General features: G+C 44.5%; 1 protein-coding gene across 2 annotated transcripts in view; it reads left to right on the top strand.

Moving 5' to 3' along the window:
• The window catches only part of PLEKHA2 (pleckstrin homology domain containing A2), a 56,464-nt gene extending 36,710 nt beyond the window's left edge, over nucleotides 1-19,754 (top strand). For both annotated transcript variants that reach the window (XM_045997227.1, XM_045997226.1), the window contains 7 exons: nucleotides 38-178; nucleotides 719-865; nucleotides 1,204-1,272; nucleotides 1,677-1,747; nucleotides 5,937-6,000; nucleotides 15,383-15,460; nucleotides 15,880-19,754. In XM_045997227.1, coding sequence (XP_045853183.1) covers nucleotides 38-178; nucleotides 719-865; nucleotides 1,204-1,272; nucleotides 1,677-1,747; nucleotides 5,937-6,000; nucleotides 15,383-15,460; nucleotides 15,880-16,242 — 933 coding nt within the window. In that variant the 3' untranslated portion in view covers nucleotides 16,243-19,754. The remainder of the gene's footprint in view (nucleotides 1-37; nucleotides 179-718; nucleotides 866-1,203; nucleotides 1,273-1,676; nucleotides 1,748-5,936; nucleotides 6,001-15,382; nucleotides 15,461-15,879) is intronic.
• The last annotated feature ends 42 nt before the right edge of the window (nucleotides 19,755-19,796 follow it).

The following is a 19,796-nucleotide window of genomic DNA, read 5'->3' as shown; positions in this document are numbered from 1 at the left end:
CCCTACCCCATTTTCCCTAAGCTGTCTTTCTTTCCAGGTACCCAAAGTTGGGAGCCTGCCCCTGACTACGGAAGTTATAAAAAGCCTACCAGCTCCTCCAGCCCTAGAGAAGAAGCCGCAGGTGGCCTACAAGACAGAGATCATCGGAGGGGTGGTGGTACACACGCCCATCAACCAGGTGCTGGGGCCTGGGGCTGCCGGGCACCCGTGGGGGTATGGGCGCATCCACAGTGGACCAGTGACGTGCATAGAGGAGGCCAGCACAGAGGATAGGTAGTTGGGGGTGGGGAGCCATTGCCAATGGGCTAGTCAGGAAAATCCAGGGCAGGGATGGGTATGAAGAATAGTAGTGCAGAAATCAGGGCCAGCATGTCTTGAGGCTGTGTGGTCCCGGGACTAGCACTTGTAAATCACATGGGAAATGGAGCTGGGGAAGACAGATGAGCCTGCAAACAAGCCCCCTGTCTCTCTTCCCGTTAGGGTGTTTCTTCCCTCTTCTGGCTTGTATTCTCTGTCCTTACTTTTCTCCTGGTTCTGCCCAGCTTTCCTGAGCCTTGTTCTGTGATATTTCCCAGTACAGTGTCTGACAGGAGCCTGTGAATGTTTACTTTCTTGTTTATTTCTCCTTTAATTGCCATTGTGGGTAAAGAGGCAGGAGAGGATTCGCCAGAGAGGGCTGGCTGAGGCACCAGCTAATCCTGCCGCTGTTTCCTTGTAGAACGGTGGGGATGGGCAGGAAGGGAGCGAGCCCGGGTCCCACGCCATCCTTCGGAGGTCTCAGAGTTACATCCCCACAACAGGCAGCCGTGTTCCCTCTGGGCCCCCCCTCATCAAGAGCGGCTACTGCGTGAAGCAAGGGAATGTGGTGAGTGTCGGCGCAGGGGCTCTGGTGGGTCCTGGTGGCTCCTGAGGGTAGTGGCTGTGGGTGTAGCCCAGGGGAGAGCTGGCTGGCGGGAGGAACCGCTTTCCTTGGCACTAGCTACCCCCTCAATGACCTCCCGAACTGGTGAGAGGTGTGGGACTAAACATTCACCCCGCAGGTTGGAGGCATTGCCCCTGATAGGAAGAAGTCTTTGTGGCCCCGACCCTGCAGTCTGAATGTGGGCGCCCACCTTCCATCTGGCTGGTACCCTGAAATATAGAACTAGAACATTCTCCAGCATGCTGGGGCCTCTTCCTAATGTCCTGCTTTTTTTATTTCAGCGGAAGAGCTGGAAACGTCGCTTCTTTGTACTCGATGACTTTACTATCTCCTACTTCAAGTGTGAGCAGGTTTGTAATCGCTCTGGGTCCCTTCTGACCGGTCATGGAAGCAAGAGGCTTGTCAATAACACCCAGGCGTGTATGTGTGAGTAGAGATGTGGGGACACACACACACAGGCTTAAGAGGTGCCTCTGCGTCCCCTCCATCTACCCTGTGTGCACCTCTTTACGTGGATACAGCAACATGGCCAGACTTCTTCCCTCCTGCTCTGCAGCTAGCTACTCTGTGGTCAGAGCCACATAGCATCTTAGAAATTTTTCCTCACTTGACAGTTATTTTTAGACCATGCCTCGTTTGCAGCCTGGTATTAGCCAACCATCTCTGGCCAGAGAGGTACGTTGGTCAGCTGGTCTGGGTTGTGGCATTACGTGGATAGCCTCATTTATCTTTCTTTACCTGTGTTTTCTACCAGGATCGAGAACCACTGCGCACTATATTTCTCAAGGACGTTCTCAAGACCCATGAGTGTCTGGTCAAATCTGGGTAATCATCTGTGCTGATTCTCTTCTGATCAAAATCCCCCATTTGCCTGCTTAAATCTCCATTTACTACCTTTCTGAGGCTCTATTCAAGAACCTTCTTCCTTGCACATGACGGGGGCTGACATCTCACCACATCCAAATCGATGCAGCTAAGAGGCCACACTGGGCCAGCTTATCTTTTCCCACTACCTTACTCTGGCCCCTGAGGAGAGGGGCGGAGCCTATATAATAATTCCCTGGTGGAGAAAAAGAAAGAACAAAGAAGAGAGTGGTGTTGGGATGCTTTTCGAGTGTTAGAATTAGATGCTCATCGCCTAGGAGGCCAAGGGCTCTAAGTGGGGACTGTGCCCTCAGGTTTCTCATCTACCAGCCCTTCTGGTCAGAACCCTGCTTTGCCTGTGCCTCTTCCCTGACCTTCTTATGCCTTCTCCTCCAGTGGACAAAGTCTCTCATGTCCCTTTAACACAAGGGTAATTCACAACAACTCTGTGTGACTCCCTTTGGACATTTGCGCTTCCAGTAGGAAACGATTTACTGTCCACGTACCATAGTGCATGGGATGAGTTTGGGATCTGGGGCTCCGACACAAGGGCCTTCCCATAAGCAGTACAGATACAGATGCCCTTAGAACTAAACTTTAGAAACCCAAGGATATCTGGGCATCTAGAAATCCTCCTTTGGTCTCTTAACCTGCAGCCTTTTTTTTTTTTTTTTTTAAAGATTTTATTTATTTGTCAGAGAGAGAGAGACAGAGATAGCAGAAACAGGGGGAGCAGCAGGCAGAGGGAGAAGCAGGCTCCCCGCTGAGCAAGGATCCTGATGCGGGACTTGATCCTGGGACCCTGGGATCATGAACTGAGCCGAAGGCAGATCTTAAGTGACTGAGCCCCCCAGGTATCCCAATCTGCAGTCCTCAGAGACAGTTTGTGTCTTTTCATCCCATGGATGGTGTGATGCAAAGCCAGCATCTTCAGGGAGGCGACTGGCAGCAGGCAGACTGTTCTCATGAGGATGCACGGCATGGTCTTGCATGCTGACAAATGCCACGTGACCCAAGGAAGCAGAGACTGAATTGGGACTGTACTGACTCTTGTAGATGACAGTTGGAGAGTAGAGATTAGGAAAGTTCCCAGTGGCAAGTTGTCATCTGTGCCAGTGGCCATAGGTGGAAGTTTAGAAGTGTGGTTCCAGAGCTTGCTGGGGGATGGAGGAGAGACTGGCCATGACTCATCCCCAGAGATGGTTCCTGCCTCCCCTGACTCCAGAGGGCCTGTGTGGACAGGTGCTGTATGACTACTGGGTATGGTGGGCAGCTTAGTGAGCCCAGAACGTGTTCAGTCGCAAGCATGCTCTGCACTTGCTGGAGTCCATCGCTACGGGAGTCAGACCCAATTCTTAGTGAAGGAATTAAGGGAGCTGAGAAGGAAGTCTGCAAGGCTGTGCGGGTTCCAGGCCTCTGAGACTATGCGGCCTCTCCAGACCCAGTCAGGTAGCTTTAGGGCATCTGTGTAGTCAACCAACATTTGTTAAATTGAGTTAAACCGAACTGAACGGAACTGAATTAGAAGGCAACACGTAGCCTCGGAAGTAGATGTGACAAGGGCAGGGATTTCCTCCCTGCCTTGCTTTCACCTCCTCAGGAGTCGGTGACATGAGTGTGCTGTATGCATGTGAATAATTTAAAAAGCTAATACATTTTAGCCAAAGGAGAGCCATCTCTACTCAGAAAGTAGTGACGGCCAGTGAAATGTGCCTCAAGAGGCCACCATATGCTATAATTGGTAGCAGATGCCTGATATACTTTATACATTGATCTCTGGGGTGACCAGTCTGATGAGGGAGGTCTCATCCCCATTTTACAGGTGGGGTACAGAGGCTCACAAAGATTTTAAAATATTCCTAAAATACCTTTTCTCTATGTGGAGGTGAGATTTGGCCCCAGGTCCTCCTGACCATTGTCTTGCTGTTCCTTCCCACATGGGTCTTTCGTCTCAGGCTCCCCCTCTGCCCAGTGCCCATGTCATGGACCCAGTGCCTGCCACGGCCTTCCAAATCTTCATTTCTGAAGCCAACTCTGCCTGTGACCAGTCCTTTTTTGGAATTATTCTCACTCTTGGCATCCAACACACAGTCTAATATCTAATTGTATAGTTTTGCTTTTTTTGGTTCTTTTATTGGGAAGGAATTAGACCTTTCGCTCCTTATGTAGTGCCCACAGCACCAGGGTTAGGGTTAGGGTTAGGGTTAGACACTTAACGCTGCAAATAATTTTGGCTGATTTCAGGTGTGTCCCTGAGCACCAGCTACTTCTCACCTTCTTCCTTGCAGAAGTCAGGATTGATTCTTCTTCCCAAATTCATACCCAGTTTGCAGCATCTTACAGTACTCTAATCTGTCCTTCCATTTCTCATTAGCTCCCTGTCTCAGTCTAGTTCAGGGTGGCACAGGGGGAATTTCGTTCTTTTTTTTAAAGATTTTATTTATTTGAGGGAGAGAGCGTGTGCTTGCACGTGCACATGAGTAGGGGGAGGGGCAGACTCCCTAGTGAGTGGGGACCCTGACACGGGGCTCAATCCCAGGATCCCAGGATCATGACCTGAGCTGAAGTCAGATGCTTAACCAGCTGAGCCACCCAGCACCCCACAGGGCAGGAATTTCATGAAGCTAATAAAGTGGCTGCTTGTGGGGAGGAAGGTTTTAGAAATGAGTTGGTTCCCTTAGGAGAAGCAAGTGGTAGTGGAATAATTAAAAGCATAGACTCAGGAGTCAGACCTGGGTTCAAATCCTTGCTCTGCTGTTTGCTAACTTTGGCATCAAGTCACATAACCTCTCTGAGCCTGGGTTTCCTCATCCACAAGGTAGGGAAAATCTTAAGTTCTTTATTGGACTGTTGTCAGGGTTGGATGAAATAACACACAAGAAAGTACTCAAAGGACAGATTGGTGGTTGCGGGGTAGGGGATGGGCAAAATGGGTGAAGAGGGTTCAGAAAAAGTACAAACCCCCACTTATAAAATAGATAAATCCTAGGGATGTAATGAACAGTATAACTATAATTAATAATACTGTATTGTGCATTTGAAAGTTGCTGAGAGAGTAGCAACTTCTCATCACAAGATAAAAAGAACTTGTAACTATGTGTGGTGATGGATGTCAGCTAGCCCTCTTATGATCAGTTCACAATCTATACAAATACTGGATCATTATGTTACATACCTGAAACTAACAAAATGTTACACGTCAAATATCTCTCCCTGTATTTTGATATAAATAGTATCTTACATAGTGATAAATATATAAATAATCAATTAGTTATATTTACATATTTGTAAGACCAATACAGTGTTCATCTGATTGACCCTGAAAAAAACCACTTAAAACCACTTTACACAGGGGCACCTGGTTGGCTCAGTGGGTTAAAGCCTCTGCCTTCAGCTCAGGTCATGATCTCAGGATCAAGCCCCATATGGGGCTCTCTGCTCAGCAGGGAGCCTGCTTCCTCCTTTCTCTCTCTCTGCCTGCCTCTCTGCCCTCTTGTGATTTCTGTCTGTCAAATAAACAAACAAATAAATAAATAAAAACAAAAAAACAAAAAAAAACCCCAAAAACCACTTTGCACAAAAGAACTGTACGTCTTAGCCACTAAATAAAACCCCACTGGGGTGGTGGTAGCTTTGTCGGTTAGGTGTCCAAGTCTTGGTTTTGGCTGGGGTCAGAATCTCAGGGTCGTGAGATCAAGCCCTATGTGGAGCCCCACATGGAGCCCTGAGTAGGGCTCCCAGCTCGTGGTGCAGTTTGCCTGAAATTCTCTCTCACTCTGCTCCTCCTCTGTGTGCTCTCTCCCTCTCAAATAAATAAGTAAATCCTTAAAAAATTATTTAAAAAATACCCCAATCCCCACAACTGTAGGTGTTATGGGATGTGGTAGATATTAGGCAGGAGGTTTTAGAGGGAAAGGAGTTTATCTTGTTAGAACTGGTGGTGGGGTGTATGTGTGGGGTTTCCATGGGGATGATGAAGCCTGAGAGCCCCTAGGAAGTGAAGCTAGAGGGGACCCCCTCGTGTTTTTTGAGGCAGAGACTGGAGGAGGAATGACCTGGGAGCCCCCTTTATACGGTATTTTGACTTAGGATGAATCAAGTCCTCGATGTGTGTGCAGTCATGCGTGGTAACTTTCTTTTCTTTGTCTAGTGATCTCTTAATGAGGGACAACCTGTTTGAAATCATAACAAGCTCCAGGACCTTCTACATACAGGTAAAAAGCCTACTCTGAGAAGACTTTGGTGTTCTGACTCTGTGAATGATGTGCTGATAGGTCTCGCTCTTTCCTCTGCTTTCTCTTTTATTTTGTTTGAAGTTTCTAGGTGGTAAATTTAGCCCCCGATTGTCAGTCTGAGTCCCATTTTATTCTAAACAGGATGTTTGCCAGAAGCTTCCCAACCATAAAATAGTAAGAGCAGGTTGAGCCTCTGAACTGGGGAATGCAAGTTCGTACCAGCTGCTCTCTGCTGCTGGGCGCCAACTAAGCAGAGAAAAGGAGAACTAGCCAGTGGTTTCACTTCTCCTTTGGACCGTATTTATAAGCCCCGCCTGTGTGGACAGCTCTGTGTGCGGAAGGACAAAAGCACAGAGGGCCCTGTGCAGGCACCAGGTGCAAAGCCCAGCTGCACAGAGAAAGTCATTGTTGGGCTCTGACAGTTCAGCTCTCCGGAGCGTCTCCCTCCTCCCACGGCTTTGGAGCTCTCCCAACTCTTTCTCAAATCATAGGAGCGAGAGAGACAGATCCCCGAGCAGGGCCTAGACTCTCCACGCCAAGTCCATCCGCGAGCCTGCTTAGCAATCCTCGAACATGCCTTGGTCCACACAGCGTCGTAATAATGCCTCATTTCCAGCGCACAGACTGCCGTGAAGGGCTTTGGTTTAGATATGGGGCTCCCCAGTGGAGGCTTTTCAGGGTTCCCAGTGCTCTTTCTTTGTTCCAAGTGTCAGTCCCCGCTAAGTACCATCCCTTCCACGGGGCGCCCCTCCCCCCTTTCTTGGGCAGCCACTCCATAATCCTGACCCCTCTGAGCTGGTCCTGCCCCCACCCCCCACCACTGGCTGAGCAGACATGCTGTTAGCCTTAATTAGCCGTGGACTCCACTGGGGAAGAGAGAGCATAAGGGAGCTGTGGATAGCATTGCTGGGGTTGTTAGAGCTGGTTCCATTGTCATTTGGGGACGAAGTTCAGGCTGTAGGTTCCAAAGCGTTTCCAGTTCTTGGATTTAACAGGGATACTCACAGTATCCTTAGAATGCCAGGCATTTTAACCCCACACTGGGGACACTGTTAATCAGAACCGATCCTGAAGCAGAGGGAGGGAGATGGTCAAGCAGACAGGCAATTCAAACAGTGTGATGGGGTGGGGGAGGGGGTGTAGGGTAGATGAATGCTGGGGGATCTTTAGGGCAGCAAAACTATTCTGTATGATGCCTTAGTGGTGGATGCCTGAAACAGAACTTTATAGCACAGGTAAGAGTAAAGAGTAGAAAACTTTAATATATGTGAATTTAACAAATCACTTCAGAGGTCAGATAATTCCAGCAGGGCGTGCTGATGATGACAAAAGAAACCTAAATGCGTGTGAGTATGGAACAACCTCACCAAAGGGGCTGAGGGAATAAAAAACAAAAAGCAAAACCCAACAAAACCAGCGTGGTTAGTGCTACCATTACAGTGAGCAGTGGTTGTCATGGGAACTCATAAGAAAGGCACTTTCTCTGTCTCAGGGAGTCGGGAAGTTTCTTGAAGGAAGACACATTTAAACCAAGTCAGTTGGGGAAGAGTGGCTCCGCAGAGGGGAGAGCATGTGTCCTGGAGATGAAAGGAGCACAGAGCGCATGGAAGGCTGGCATGCCCATACAGAGGGCTCTTGCCTTGCAGGCCCTGTTAAAGAGCTTGTACTTTGTCCTGAAAGTTAGGGTGCTCGAGATAGAACCAGGAGAGGGGCCCAATCAGCTCTGCCTTTTAAAAATACCACCTGGGCAAATGATCTGACTTTCAAGCCTTGTTTTCCTCATCTCTGGAGTGGAGGTGATATCCCTCAACCCGCCTGCGTTACTGGTGTGCTAGTTGTGAGTTTCCAGGCCCAGTGCGGTATAGACACAGGTGACAGGAGGTAGGAAGAGCCATTGCTGTCATTGTAATTCGGGTCAGGGATGAAGGAAGCTTGAACGAGCATGTGGAGAAAAGTGGACAGTTTAAAAGCTATTGAAGATTATTTTCTGAGATTTGGCCTTGGGTTGAACGTGGGGTGAGGGGAGCCAGAGGAGGTAAGGACACTGCTGGGTGTTTGGCTTGGGCCTCGGGATGCCTGATGGCAGTCGTCACTCAGACCAGAGCATGGGAGGAGGGACTGGGGAGTGGAAAGGCAGCCTTTGTGTTGGGGGTGATGAGTTGACAGTGTCTGTGGGACATTTGAGTTGACATGTTATGAAGGTCCTCAGAGAGACGGTGCCTGACACATGGGTGGTAAGAAATCAGTATTTGTCAGGGGAAAGATTATGCTTGGAAAGAGCATTGGATGAGAGAGAATGATTTGGGAAACATGAACTCCAACCAAAAACAATGTTCAAAACACTTTTGAACGAAGCGTGTGCACATTTACCAGAAGCTTCCCATCCCTTCTACCTTCCTTTGCCTTTTCCCACATTTCTGGAATAAAAGAACACTAGCATCACCCGGAAGTAGACAAATGAGTGAATGAACAAGTCTGTTTATAGCCCCTAACTCAAAAGAAAACAGAAAATTGAGAAGAATATACAGTAAAAATCATTAAGAGTATGTTTAATTTATTGTCAGATAGCAAATAAAAACTCATTTATGTTGACACAAGTAATAGTCTATGAAAGACAGGTATATTTCTAAAACAAAAAGCAAAAGTAACATTTTTTTTTTTTTTTTTTACATTTTTGCAAATCTCTTTAATGTCTGGCTTAATAGAGGCCAGCAGGATTCTCATATCTGCTCCTGCATCTTTCTGTGGCCATATGTTGTTTTGGTTGAAGAATATGAAGAAAATCTGGCCTCGCACAGATATGTATTTGGAAAAAAGGAATATTTTAATAGCTTTTTCAGATAATTGTGGATATTTTTTCCGATTCTATATCAAAACTTGACAAATGGTATTTTCTTAATGTTTAGGTGCAATGTGGAATTGGGAGCCAGTCTCAATATCCATAAACTTTCATCCTCTTACACAAAACTCCACTGGTCAATTTTACACTTTGAATGGATCCTTTTTACCAATGCATTTTGTAACTGTGTGCACCAGTCATTGGGAAAATAGTGGTCCCACTGAGGTATGCAGATCTTCCAAATATTGACACATTTTATTATGTAATATCAAAAAAATCACATTTGTTAACATCACCACAAGGCTCATCATCAACAAAGTCGTTAAGTACAGAAAGCTGTCAAGCTTATGGAGGACGATACCAGATTTTGGAATTCTAATTTTGTTTGAAATCTCAAAATTCATCATTTGCAAGAAAAAAAAAAAGAACTTTCATGATTTTGCTTGACTAAACGGATTCCTTTCATTCATTTTTGAGAAAGAGTCCACCATATGCCCAAGTCTGAGTAAGTTTGATAGTTTGTCAGTCATTTGTTCCAAGTAAAAATTGTTTTTCATGCAAAAGGTAAAAGCATATGACTACTCCTACAGTTTGGTGCCAGCAGCTTTCGCCACCATGCCTCAGGAGCATTCTGACCTGCTTCGTCGTGTATGTTGAGTAGATCTGCCGGAAAGAGCCACGTATGCTCGGTGTCTGGGGAAGCTAGACCAGAGGGCAGAGCAGCTGGAGGCAGAGCAGACAGACTCCTGGGCAGAGCACAGAGGCTTGGTGACAGAATGGGGCCGGCTTCCAACTACTGACTTGTTGGTCATTCACCGTCTGTCACATATGCCTTCTATGTCACACTTACGTATAATTTGAACCCTGGGATGCTACCATTTGTTGGACACTCAGTTGTGACAGTCACAGTACTAAGGAGTTTACAGGCAACATATCACTAATTTCTCAGCAATCTCTGAGGCCATCTCCATTTTACAGATGAGGAGACGGAGTGTCTGAAGGTAAATTATTTGAGATCATAAATCTGGTGAACTGTGGAACTGATTAGGAAGGACCTACTAAGTTGTGTTGTTTAAAAGCAGCTTGGTACGAAATATGAAGATGGAGACAAACCATAAGAGACTCTTAATTATAGGAAACAGACTGAGGGTTGCTGGAGGGGAGGTAGATGGGGGGATGGGGTAACTGGTGGTGGACATTCAGGGGGACACGTGATTCAGTGAGTACTGGGTTTTCTGTAAGACTGGTGAATAACTGTCCTCTACCTCAGAAACCAATAATACATTATATGTTAATTAATTGAATTTAAATAGGAAAAAAAGTATATAAAAAATAAAAGCTCAGTGCAGAGCCCAAGATGTAGACGGCGTGGCCATTGATGACCAGGAGAGAACAGCTTGAGGGGACTGGCTGTTAGTCAGGTGGATCAGGGTGACCAAGAACCAGAATCTGGCAGTAATCAGGTATCTAAGCTTAGGAAGTCAGCAGACTCATCAGCCCATAGATGGTTCACAGTCCTGGACAAGGGTTCAAGATGAGATTTCATTCCTTGGAATACAAGACATGCAGGGTTCACCATTTCCCCATTTCCCAGTCATAGAAGATCGGGGGTATTAGGTTGGAGGATTTAGTTATTCCAGATGAAAAATGTAGTGCAGGCTGGTTTGGGTAACTTGCCATAAGCCCAGTTGTCAGAATAAGAGTAGTAATGGGGGGGGGGGGGACTGTGTCAGGATTAAGAGTAGTAATAAGAGGGCTCCAAAGTGAATTGCAGAGTGTTCGGCTAGAACTCTTTGGACACTTACTGTTTTAATTTAGACTATAGGGTGAATGACATCACTTAGAACTATGCAGTGCACAGCCTAGACAATTGGATGTGGCCGTGCTGTGTCTAAAGACAGAATTGGGAAGGGAGGGGGAGGGATTTTTTGGGAATTTTAGGGAAGGAGGGGTAGTGCAGAGGTAGAGAACAGAATGGAGAAGGAGCATCCTACAAATGTTGGACAGCGGCAGCAGAAGCCACCCCAGGAGGTACTGGAGGCCTGTTACTGACAACCTCTGGAATTCATTGTTTCAAATCATTGCATCTGTTACGGTACTGGGTTCAGTAAGGGTCCTCAGTAAAAAAAACTCATTGGACTACAATAAACCGCAGGCTGCTGTGATTCCTTTTAATACCCTTTGTTCATCTCACCTCAAAAACTGTTTTCAAGGACAGAAACCCTACTTTTTCTTTCCAACCAAGTGCCAGAAACAAATGCACACACTTCAGCACTCCAGGAAGAGATGAAGGTATGAGGGTGGCACTTCCCTTTTTGTTCTGCTGAATTTTAAGCATCTTTTAGACTTTTTGTAATTCATCATAGGGTGTGTGGACTCAGCACTGTTTTTTCTTTTCTTTTTTTTTTTTTTTTTGGTTCACCCTTGTGATGTTGTTTTAAGATATTTTTGGATTTTTGATGAAAGCTAAGCCCAAGCTTCCCATTAAAGATAGACATACACATATGCCATATGTTTGTTTTCAGTGAATCCCAGTTCTAAAAGTACAAATAGAGTTTATAATTGTGATCTCAGTAAAATGATGGTCTGTTTCTTCTCATTCTTATCGCATTATCTGCTTTTATATTTGAATAATATTTTATTTTATTATTTTTTAAGTAGGCTTCACGCCCAGTGTGCAGCCCAATGTAGGGCTTGAAGTCACAACCGTGAGATTGAGATCAAGAGGCAGATGCTTAACCAACTGAGCCACCCACGCACCCCCTGAAAAATATTTTAAAATTACATTTGTTAAACATTAAAATAATGCTTACTAATGCTTACTGTTACTCTCCTCCTGGTTGGGTTAACTCTTATTGGTTATCTGACAGGAAATATCCTTAAGCAGGGTTAGAGAACTGGGGAAAAAATATACTTAGTGGGGCGCCTGGGTGGCTCAGTGGGTTAAGCCGCTGCCTCGGCTCAGGTCATGATCTCAGGGTCCTGGGATCGAGTCCCGCATCGGGCTCTGCTTGGCAGGGAGCCTGCTTCCCCCTCTCTCTCTCTGCCTGCTTCTCTACCTACTTGTGATCTCTTTCTGTCAAGTAAATAAATAAAATCTTTAAAAATATATATATACTTAGCAAACAGTTTCCATCTTTAATTACTAAATCTTTTAAGGCAGAGATTTAATTATTTTGCCCATCATATTAGCAAAGACTTAAGCATTTAAAATACTTAATTCTTTTTTAAAAAAAGATTTTATTTATTTGATAGAGAGATTATAAGTAGGCAGAGAGAAAGACAGGGCGGGGTGGGGGGGATCAGGCTCCCTGCTGAGCAGAGAGCCCGATGCAGGACTTGATCCCAGGACCCTGAGATCATGACCTGAGCTGAAGGCAGAAGCTTAACCCACTGAGCCACCCAGGTACCCTAAAATACTTAATTCTAGCTGGGGTGCACCTAATAAAATAATATATTGGTGACAAGTGAAATCTATATTTTTCACCAGAAGTCTCTCTTGCCAGATGTAACAAGAGCCTTAAAAGAATGCACATTCTTTAGTAATCTTCCTAAGAGCTGAAGAATGGTAAGAATGAAAAAAAAAAAACAAAAAACCAAACCTTTGTGCACAAAGCAGCATTACCTGTATGATAGAGGAGTTGGAAACAATTTAAATGTATTTTAGAGGGTTCTGATTCTTGGGTCTGACTCCCCAGGTGTTAAGTCAGGTGCCCTTAGTTTCTTTTACTCCTTGCTAGATGGAGGCTGGGGTGAAGACCGCTAGACTCGTGGTATGGTGGGTCCCTGGAGAGATGTATGAGGGCATTGGTGGGTCCTCAAAGGATAGTCAGACAGTTGGCCTGTGGCTTGTTAGGCAACATTCGACAAGGGAGTGCTGTGTTGTGCTTGGGTTGTGGAGTGGGGGTTGAAGTAGCTTCATACCCTGGAAGCTATCACTGTGGGGATCGCGTGGTCTATTTCATGAAAATGCTGGAGCTCCTGTATGGTGTGGGAGACATTTGTCTTTCCCTCAGTTCCCATCTCCGTCTCTCCCGGTCTTCTGACATTTCCTCCTACCAGATCAGCTGTCTGCCTAGAAGGAAAACCTTTGAGAAATGCTTTTCTACTAGTGGACAATTTAATTACCTCTATCTAATTCAACTCAAAGTAGCCAAATAGGTTATCTTATTTCATCTGGACAATTTGATTCTTAAGCAGGAATTACTTGCGGTTTGAGTATGAGGAAACAAAAAAAAAAATCTCAGGGAGAGGCCAGTTATATATATATATGGTGTTGGAATATGTATAATTTATATATGTGTATATATATATAATGTTGGAATTTATAAATAAATTTCTATATATATATTATACATTTATATAGCATATATTTATATATTATACAATGAACATACATTTATATATTTATTAATATATTGATATATTTATATTACATTCATTTATATTATTTATTTTATATTTATTTATATGTATTATGTATATAGTGTTGGAATTTATTTTTATATATAATTTATATATAATATAATATACATATATATACATATAATGTTGGAATTTAAGGCTTCATTTGTGTCCCTCGTATAATAATAACAGCAATAACTAATACTTTCTGTTCAAACTGCTTTACCTAAATGGGTTCATTTCATTTTCCTAGTGGTTCTACTTGTGGAATAGACTAGCCCTGAGATTAGTAAAATAACTTCTGGAGGAATCTTGGACAGCTCATCCTGTTTATCTTCTTGAACTAGGGATGGATTTGTCTTTTTCTTGGAAAACCAATCACCAGGATGTGACACAACTGGGAAAAGCCCAGGGGTTGGGGTGGGGAGAGAGCATACAGGTGAAGCTGCGCTCTAACCTGTGAGAGAAATGTTCAGGTTGTTTTTATACCCACTTAACCCACTATGCCAGCATGTGAAACTCTTTCTTTTAAGATTCCATTTATTTATTTATTTTTTTATTTATTTCAGAGAGAGAGGAGAGAGCACAAGTGGCGGGGGTTGGGGATGGGGGGTGGGGGGTGGGGGGTGGGGATGGGGCAGAGGCAGAGGGACAAGCAGGCTCCCCTCTGAGCTGGAAGCCCCAAGCGGGTCGATCCCAGGACTCTGAGATCATGACCTCAGCGGAAGGCAGAGGCTTAACTGACTGAGCCATCCCCGCTCCCCTGAAACCATTTCTTTTCTAAGTGTCTTCTGTACACACCTAACTAATGAGGGTTTGTTTGGGGTGACAGAACGCCAGTTTGAGGATTTTAAAAAAAACTAGTTGTGGTTTTATTCTGACACAGTACAACAGGAAAGAATCATCTGGGGGATGGGGAAAGTGAGGGGCCTATGTGGAGAATTTTGCAGGCAGGAGCGTGGCATTTACATATACCTTGCATAGGCGCACAGATGAACACTTGTGATTTGGGGTGAGACTGTTAGGAGAAGGCACAAGGGGCGGAGACAGATTACCAAAGGGAAACTTCTGGAGGTCCGGGGTTTGGTCTTGATCTCATCTTTGTGCCTGGCCCCCATGCCACGTGTAAGACTGAGTAGGGCCGCAGCAAGCGTTTGCTAGTTTCCCTGAAACTCAACTACTGTAAAGCTGGAAGGCCCTGAGAATCCCAAGGGCTCCACCTGCTGCTGCTTGGCCATTTCATTTTCCTTCCTCTGTTCACAGAGCTGCTGCTGCCCCCTTCTGGGGTTGGTAGGTATTTCTGGGGGCTTTTTATTTTATTTTATTTTTTAGATTTTATTTATTTATTTGACAGACAGAAGTCACAAGTAGACAGAGAGGCAGACAGAGAGAGAGGAGGAATCAGGCTTCCCGCTGAGCAGAGAGCCCGATGCGGGGCTCGATCCCAGGACCCTGAGATCATGACCTGAGCTGAAGGCAGAGGCTTTAATCCACTGAGCCACCCAGGCGCCCCGGGGCTTTGCTTTTTAATGGCTCAGCAATGCCCTTCTTGTTGGGTAAGCTTGGTGCTCTGAGTCTGCCGACTCTTCAGGCCTGGATGGAGTCCAAACAGACCCAGGTCGCTTTTGCTCCAAGCAAAGCCTTGTTCCTGGAGATAATATGTATCTTGGAGGATTTGTAGAGGGTTTCGCTTTAGCAGGACTGGAGTTGAAAAAGGGATTATTCTCTTTGGGTGGCTTGGTAGAAAGATGCTTGCACTGGGAATCAGGAGAACTGGAATCTAGACCAAATGTAAGCCTTGAGCTTGGCTTTCTGGGCCTCATTTTTCTTTTCAGTAGAAGCCCATTGTGTTCCAGACAGGGTGAGGGGCTTCAGCAGGGACGGCCTCTGCCTCGCTGCAGAGCAGCTCTGCTTGGAGCTGTTTTATTTATGGGGTGTCAGATATGAATTTTCAGGAAACAAATGTCCTCACAAGTCAGAGCCACTGGACGACATGGTCTCTGGGCTCCTTCCAGCTCTAATGGTGTGATTTTATAAACTTAGAATTGAATCACAGACTTTGTGAGCTGAAATCATAGTGCCAAACATTTCTCCCTAAGTGCTGTGGGTGTTTTGCAGGCAGACAGTCCAGAAGACATGCACAGCTGGATTAAGGAGATCGGGGCAGCTGTCCAGGCCCTCAAGTGCCACCCCAGAGTAAGTCACTTCCTTTCTGGTACATGGCCACTGTCAACTTAAGAGACGGAGAGTCTCTGAGGGGGCAGGTTTTATTTGGTGAGGCAGCTGAAGCCTGGGCTGTCATGTTTGTTTTCTCTTTCTACTGATTTTTATTTTTACACAGTTTAATTGTTTTTTTTTTTTTTGGTTGTTTGAAAGAGGTGAGGTAGGGCTGGGTAAAGAGACAGAGTCTGTGATGTGTTTTACACGTCTCCCTGCCAGGCAGACCTTGACACATCCGGAGTGAATTCTGTTGGTCAGACCTGATTTCTGTAGACAAGTGCCCTAGACCTATGAGAGGGTGATCCTGGGTGGGTGCTCTTCCTGGGGCTTTGGGATAAACATTGTCAGGAAAGGTCTTATTTTCCTTTTTTCCCCCTTCCCTTTTATTTTTGTAGGATATGTCCTTTTCTAGATCCATTTCTTTGACTCGCTCTGGAAGCTCCGGCCTCTCGGGGGGGCCCAACTCTGTCCTGTGCAGGGGGCGGCCACTTGTGGAAGAGAAAAAAGCTCTTTGCAAAGCCCCCTCTGTGGCTTCCTCCTGGCAACCCTGGACCCCTGTCCCCCAGGCCGGGGACAAGCTGCTTCCAGCTGAAGAGACTCCTGGGGACTCTTTGTTCACGGCTCGACTTGGGGAGAGCAGTACTTCTGGGGCGTTGCCTAGCTCCCGGATAAGGCACAGGTCGGAACCCCAGCACCCCAAGGAGAAACCATTTCTGTTCAGCCTTGATGATGAGAGCATACGGACTTCTGATGTGTGATAGGGCACGGTGCCCTGGGAGGGGGGAGGACTCAAGAAAAGGAGGCCATCACTCAGTTTCCCTACGTTTTGGAGGACAGTCAGAGAGCATTTGGCACTCATATTCCTGTGGAGGTGCTGTGGAAGGGGCCCATCCAGTTGGCCTGTTTTTTTTTGTTTTTTTAAATATCAATACTGTGTATTTAACTTGGAAACTAGGTTAGACCCGCGGGCACACTCAGTGGAGAGCAGGTTGCCTCTACTTTGCCCTAAGATCTTCCTGGTCAGAGGAGGTTGGGAGTACAATTTCATCCCCAACCATGTTGTATTTCCGTCGTCCTAGTTGTAGTTTCTTCCTTTACTTTCCAGGCCAGGCACAGAATCTTGGGCCAGTGCTCTGGTTTATCTAATTCCTGTTTATCGGCTGAGGTCTGACTGTGAAGTAGGAAGGTTGTAACTAACCCAGTTGGTTTGCCGGGGATACATTCTGAGGAGAGGTGTTAAAATCTAGGGGGTGGCAGGTAGCTCTCAGAATGTCTATGAGGGTAGAGCCTCCCAGGGGACCTCCAGAGGGGAAGAAATAGGGATCTGGTGTGAAGGTATGGGCAAAGATTCCACCTCAGTGGATCGGCCAGTTCTGGGAATTATTCTGTTCTTGTCTATGACCCCAAATGATGTCAACGTGAGTGACAGACCTGCCCCCCAGTTTCGGTATCAGGCCCTGGGGATGGGTTTATCACTGTTAAAAGTCACGACTGTTGAGAATAGAGCAGACATTTCCATCGCTATGGCATTATTTGGAAGTTTGGAGGATTGATAAGTGTAGGATAATTCCCTTGTGTGAGAGGTCAGATCTCTATCTTAGAATGTTAGAATTGCTTTAGAGTAGGTCCTGGGAAAAGACGGACATCCAGATAAACTTCATCCAGATAAACTTTTCTGATCCGTGTTTTTTCCAGACAGAAGAAAAGGTCTGTTTCAGCACAGACAGATTTCTTGAATCCTTAACCTCATAGCTCTCTCCAGTGGGCTGATGTTAGCCTAATTTTAAGTGCTGTATATTATAAACCCTGGCGGATTGGCTTTCTTTCTACTCTTTCTGTTGCCCTTTGAATGAAGGTTTGTGGACTTTGCATGATCAAACCTTGTAACCCTAAATAAGGCTCCATGTACTTAACAATGAAGAGATACAAAGATAATCTTGAGACGTATTTATATTTTTAGTAAAATAGAAACTCTGCATAGTAACATTGATTTAGAGGCTCTGCATTGCTGATTAGAGATTTCCCAGGTAGAGGAGCATAGATGGCACTTCCCACCCAGATTTTGGGGTGTACCTTCTTTCATTTGACAAGAAGATACTATTTCCAGGGTGTCTGGGAGAATTTGTCCAACTTATGTGCTGAAGTGTTAACTTATCAGGGTTCCCTAAAGGGAGAGAAAAACTAACTCATTTCTGTCTATGCCTTTTATCAGCTAGATCAGTTAACTAGCTTTAAATAAAAAATTAATGACTAGAGGAAGATACCAAGAGATGCATTTTTACCTAAGTCAATCCCTTCTCCTTTCTCATGTCTAGATCTAATACAGAGGCAAAAACGTGTTATCAGAAATCTTTAGGGGCGTGAGAGAAATCTTTTTTCCTTCCAGGCGGTGTAATTTCCTTGAAGTCTATGTCATGTTGAGAACTTTTCTGGATTGCACTGCATTGAAGCTGTTTTTTCACTTAAATTCTTTAGCCTAGTTGTTCTGGTAGAAAAAAGACATCTAGTACTGGATTTCTTTCTCTCTCTGTCTTCTTTTTTGCAGACTGTTGTAGACTTTTGTCATCAGAAATCTGTGGCTTGAGAGTTAGTTATTTATGGGTGACCAAGGTTACAGCTTCAAGTAGCCTTGATAAGTAGGCATTTCAGATTCTTAAATCTCTTTGTCTCTCGTTTTATCTTCAGATTTTCCTCCAGAAAATTCTTTGGCTAGATAGATCAAAGAAAGTACACAATAAGTGATTGCACTAACAAAATTAAGTTAGGAACTTTTGAGATCCCTTAAAACATTCCCTAACTCATGTAAGCTGTCATCTTTTGGTGTTTAAGCTGTGAAAATGTACCCATTTCTCTTTCGTTAAATAAACTCTCTGCTAGAATACTACTGCTAAATTAATTGGCCATTATAGTAAGCTGATATGTTTCTTATTTCAGTAGGGTCTATTTAGGATGTGTTAAATTAAACATACTTATAAATCTAGATAATATTATTATTATGAAAGGGGGGGAAAACAAGGACTCTAGTTGGCAAACACTTGGGAATACCAAATGGGAACATTGTTAACGTAGTTCCAATACCAGATAAATAGAATTATCTTCAGTGAAGTCTGTAAGGATTGTCATTCCCAAACCTTATTTCAGAATTCCTTTTGTGTCCATATTTCTTACCTTCTGGCCAATTTCACATCACAACTTTTTAATGTCACTGCACATGTGAGCCAAAGATAGTGCATATATAGTCAAAGCATTTGGCTTTAAATGTGTATGGAACCAGATGGAAAAAATAGGGCAGGGAAGCAGTATAGGTTAGTAGTTAAATGTATAGGCTTTGGAATAAATCTGAGTTTGGGAAAAAAAAAAAAAAAAAAGAACCAAAAAGGTACTGCATTTTCTTTGTGGAATAAAAACCTTCTCTGAGTTGTGCTGTTTTCATAAGACTTTCCAAATGGTCTTGACCCAGTTTGTGTAACAGTATTACAGGTGGTCTTCCCAGTAACTGAACTCTTTACCATCCCCTATTCTTGAGAACTTAAGGATTTGCTTATTCAAGATCCGTTGGTGGTACGTAAACATTGTTTGGCCTTTTGCATCCTGTGAGACATCTTAAGCCTACTAAGGTGTAGAGTAGTAGTCTGAGGTCAAAATATCAGAGGTTATACGTTTATTTCTGAGTAGAATGCTGAGCTCACTCACGTGAGAAAGAGCAGAGGTAAGGTCCAGCTTTATAGTTCACTTGAAGCAAAAGGTTTATTTTCCTCGCTGAATATTAACTGTGCTCTGATATGGGCTAAAAGGACCTAAATAGAGTTGAGCGTGGGATTTGATGTTTGTTTTCACTGTTGACCAGTAACACCGTTTTGGAAATTGAGTTTCCCAAATGAACTTTGTTTATGTTTATAAACTTTGAACATGTCAAAAATGGACAGTTTAGCAAATCTTTTCTACCACCATCACTTTTTTTCTTTATGTTATTGCCTGCAGCAGTCAGTTACAGTCACTTGTGCTAAGTAGAATTTGAATAAAGCTAATATTAGCGAAAATATATTGTTTGACCTCTCCCCCCACTGCTTATGAAGGTGTGGCATGATTTTGTGTTTTGAACCAGTATGTTTCAGCTGTGAAATGCACTCACTGTAAGCACTGAGCTGAGTGCATGGAAACTGTTACGCTTCTTATTTTATGTGATTTCCTAATTGGAATGTAGCAAAAAATAATTTTCTAAAACTGTTTTGTTGCTTGTTTTGTAATAAAACCATGTGAAATACTGAAATATGGTGTGTGTTTTCCTAACGCTGACCTTCTGTCCGTGGGT

Source organism: Meles meles, chromosome 2 (assembly GCF_922984935.1).
Source record: "Meles meles chromosome 2, mMelMel3.1 paternal haplotype, whole genome shotgun sequence".
Lineage (NCBI taxonomy): Eukaryota > Metazoa > Chordata > Mammalia > Carnivora > Mustelidae > Meles > Meles meles.
This window is presented reverse-complemented; position numbering and strand designations above follow the sequence as displayed.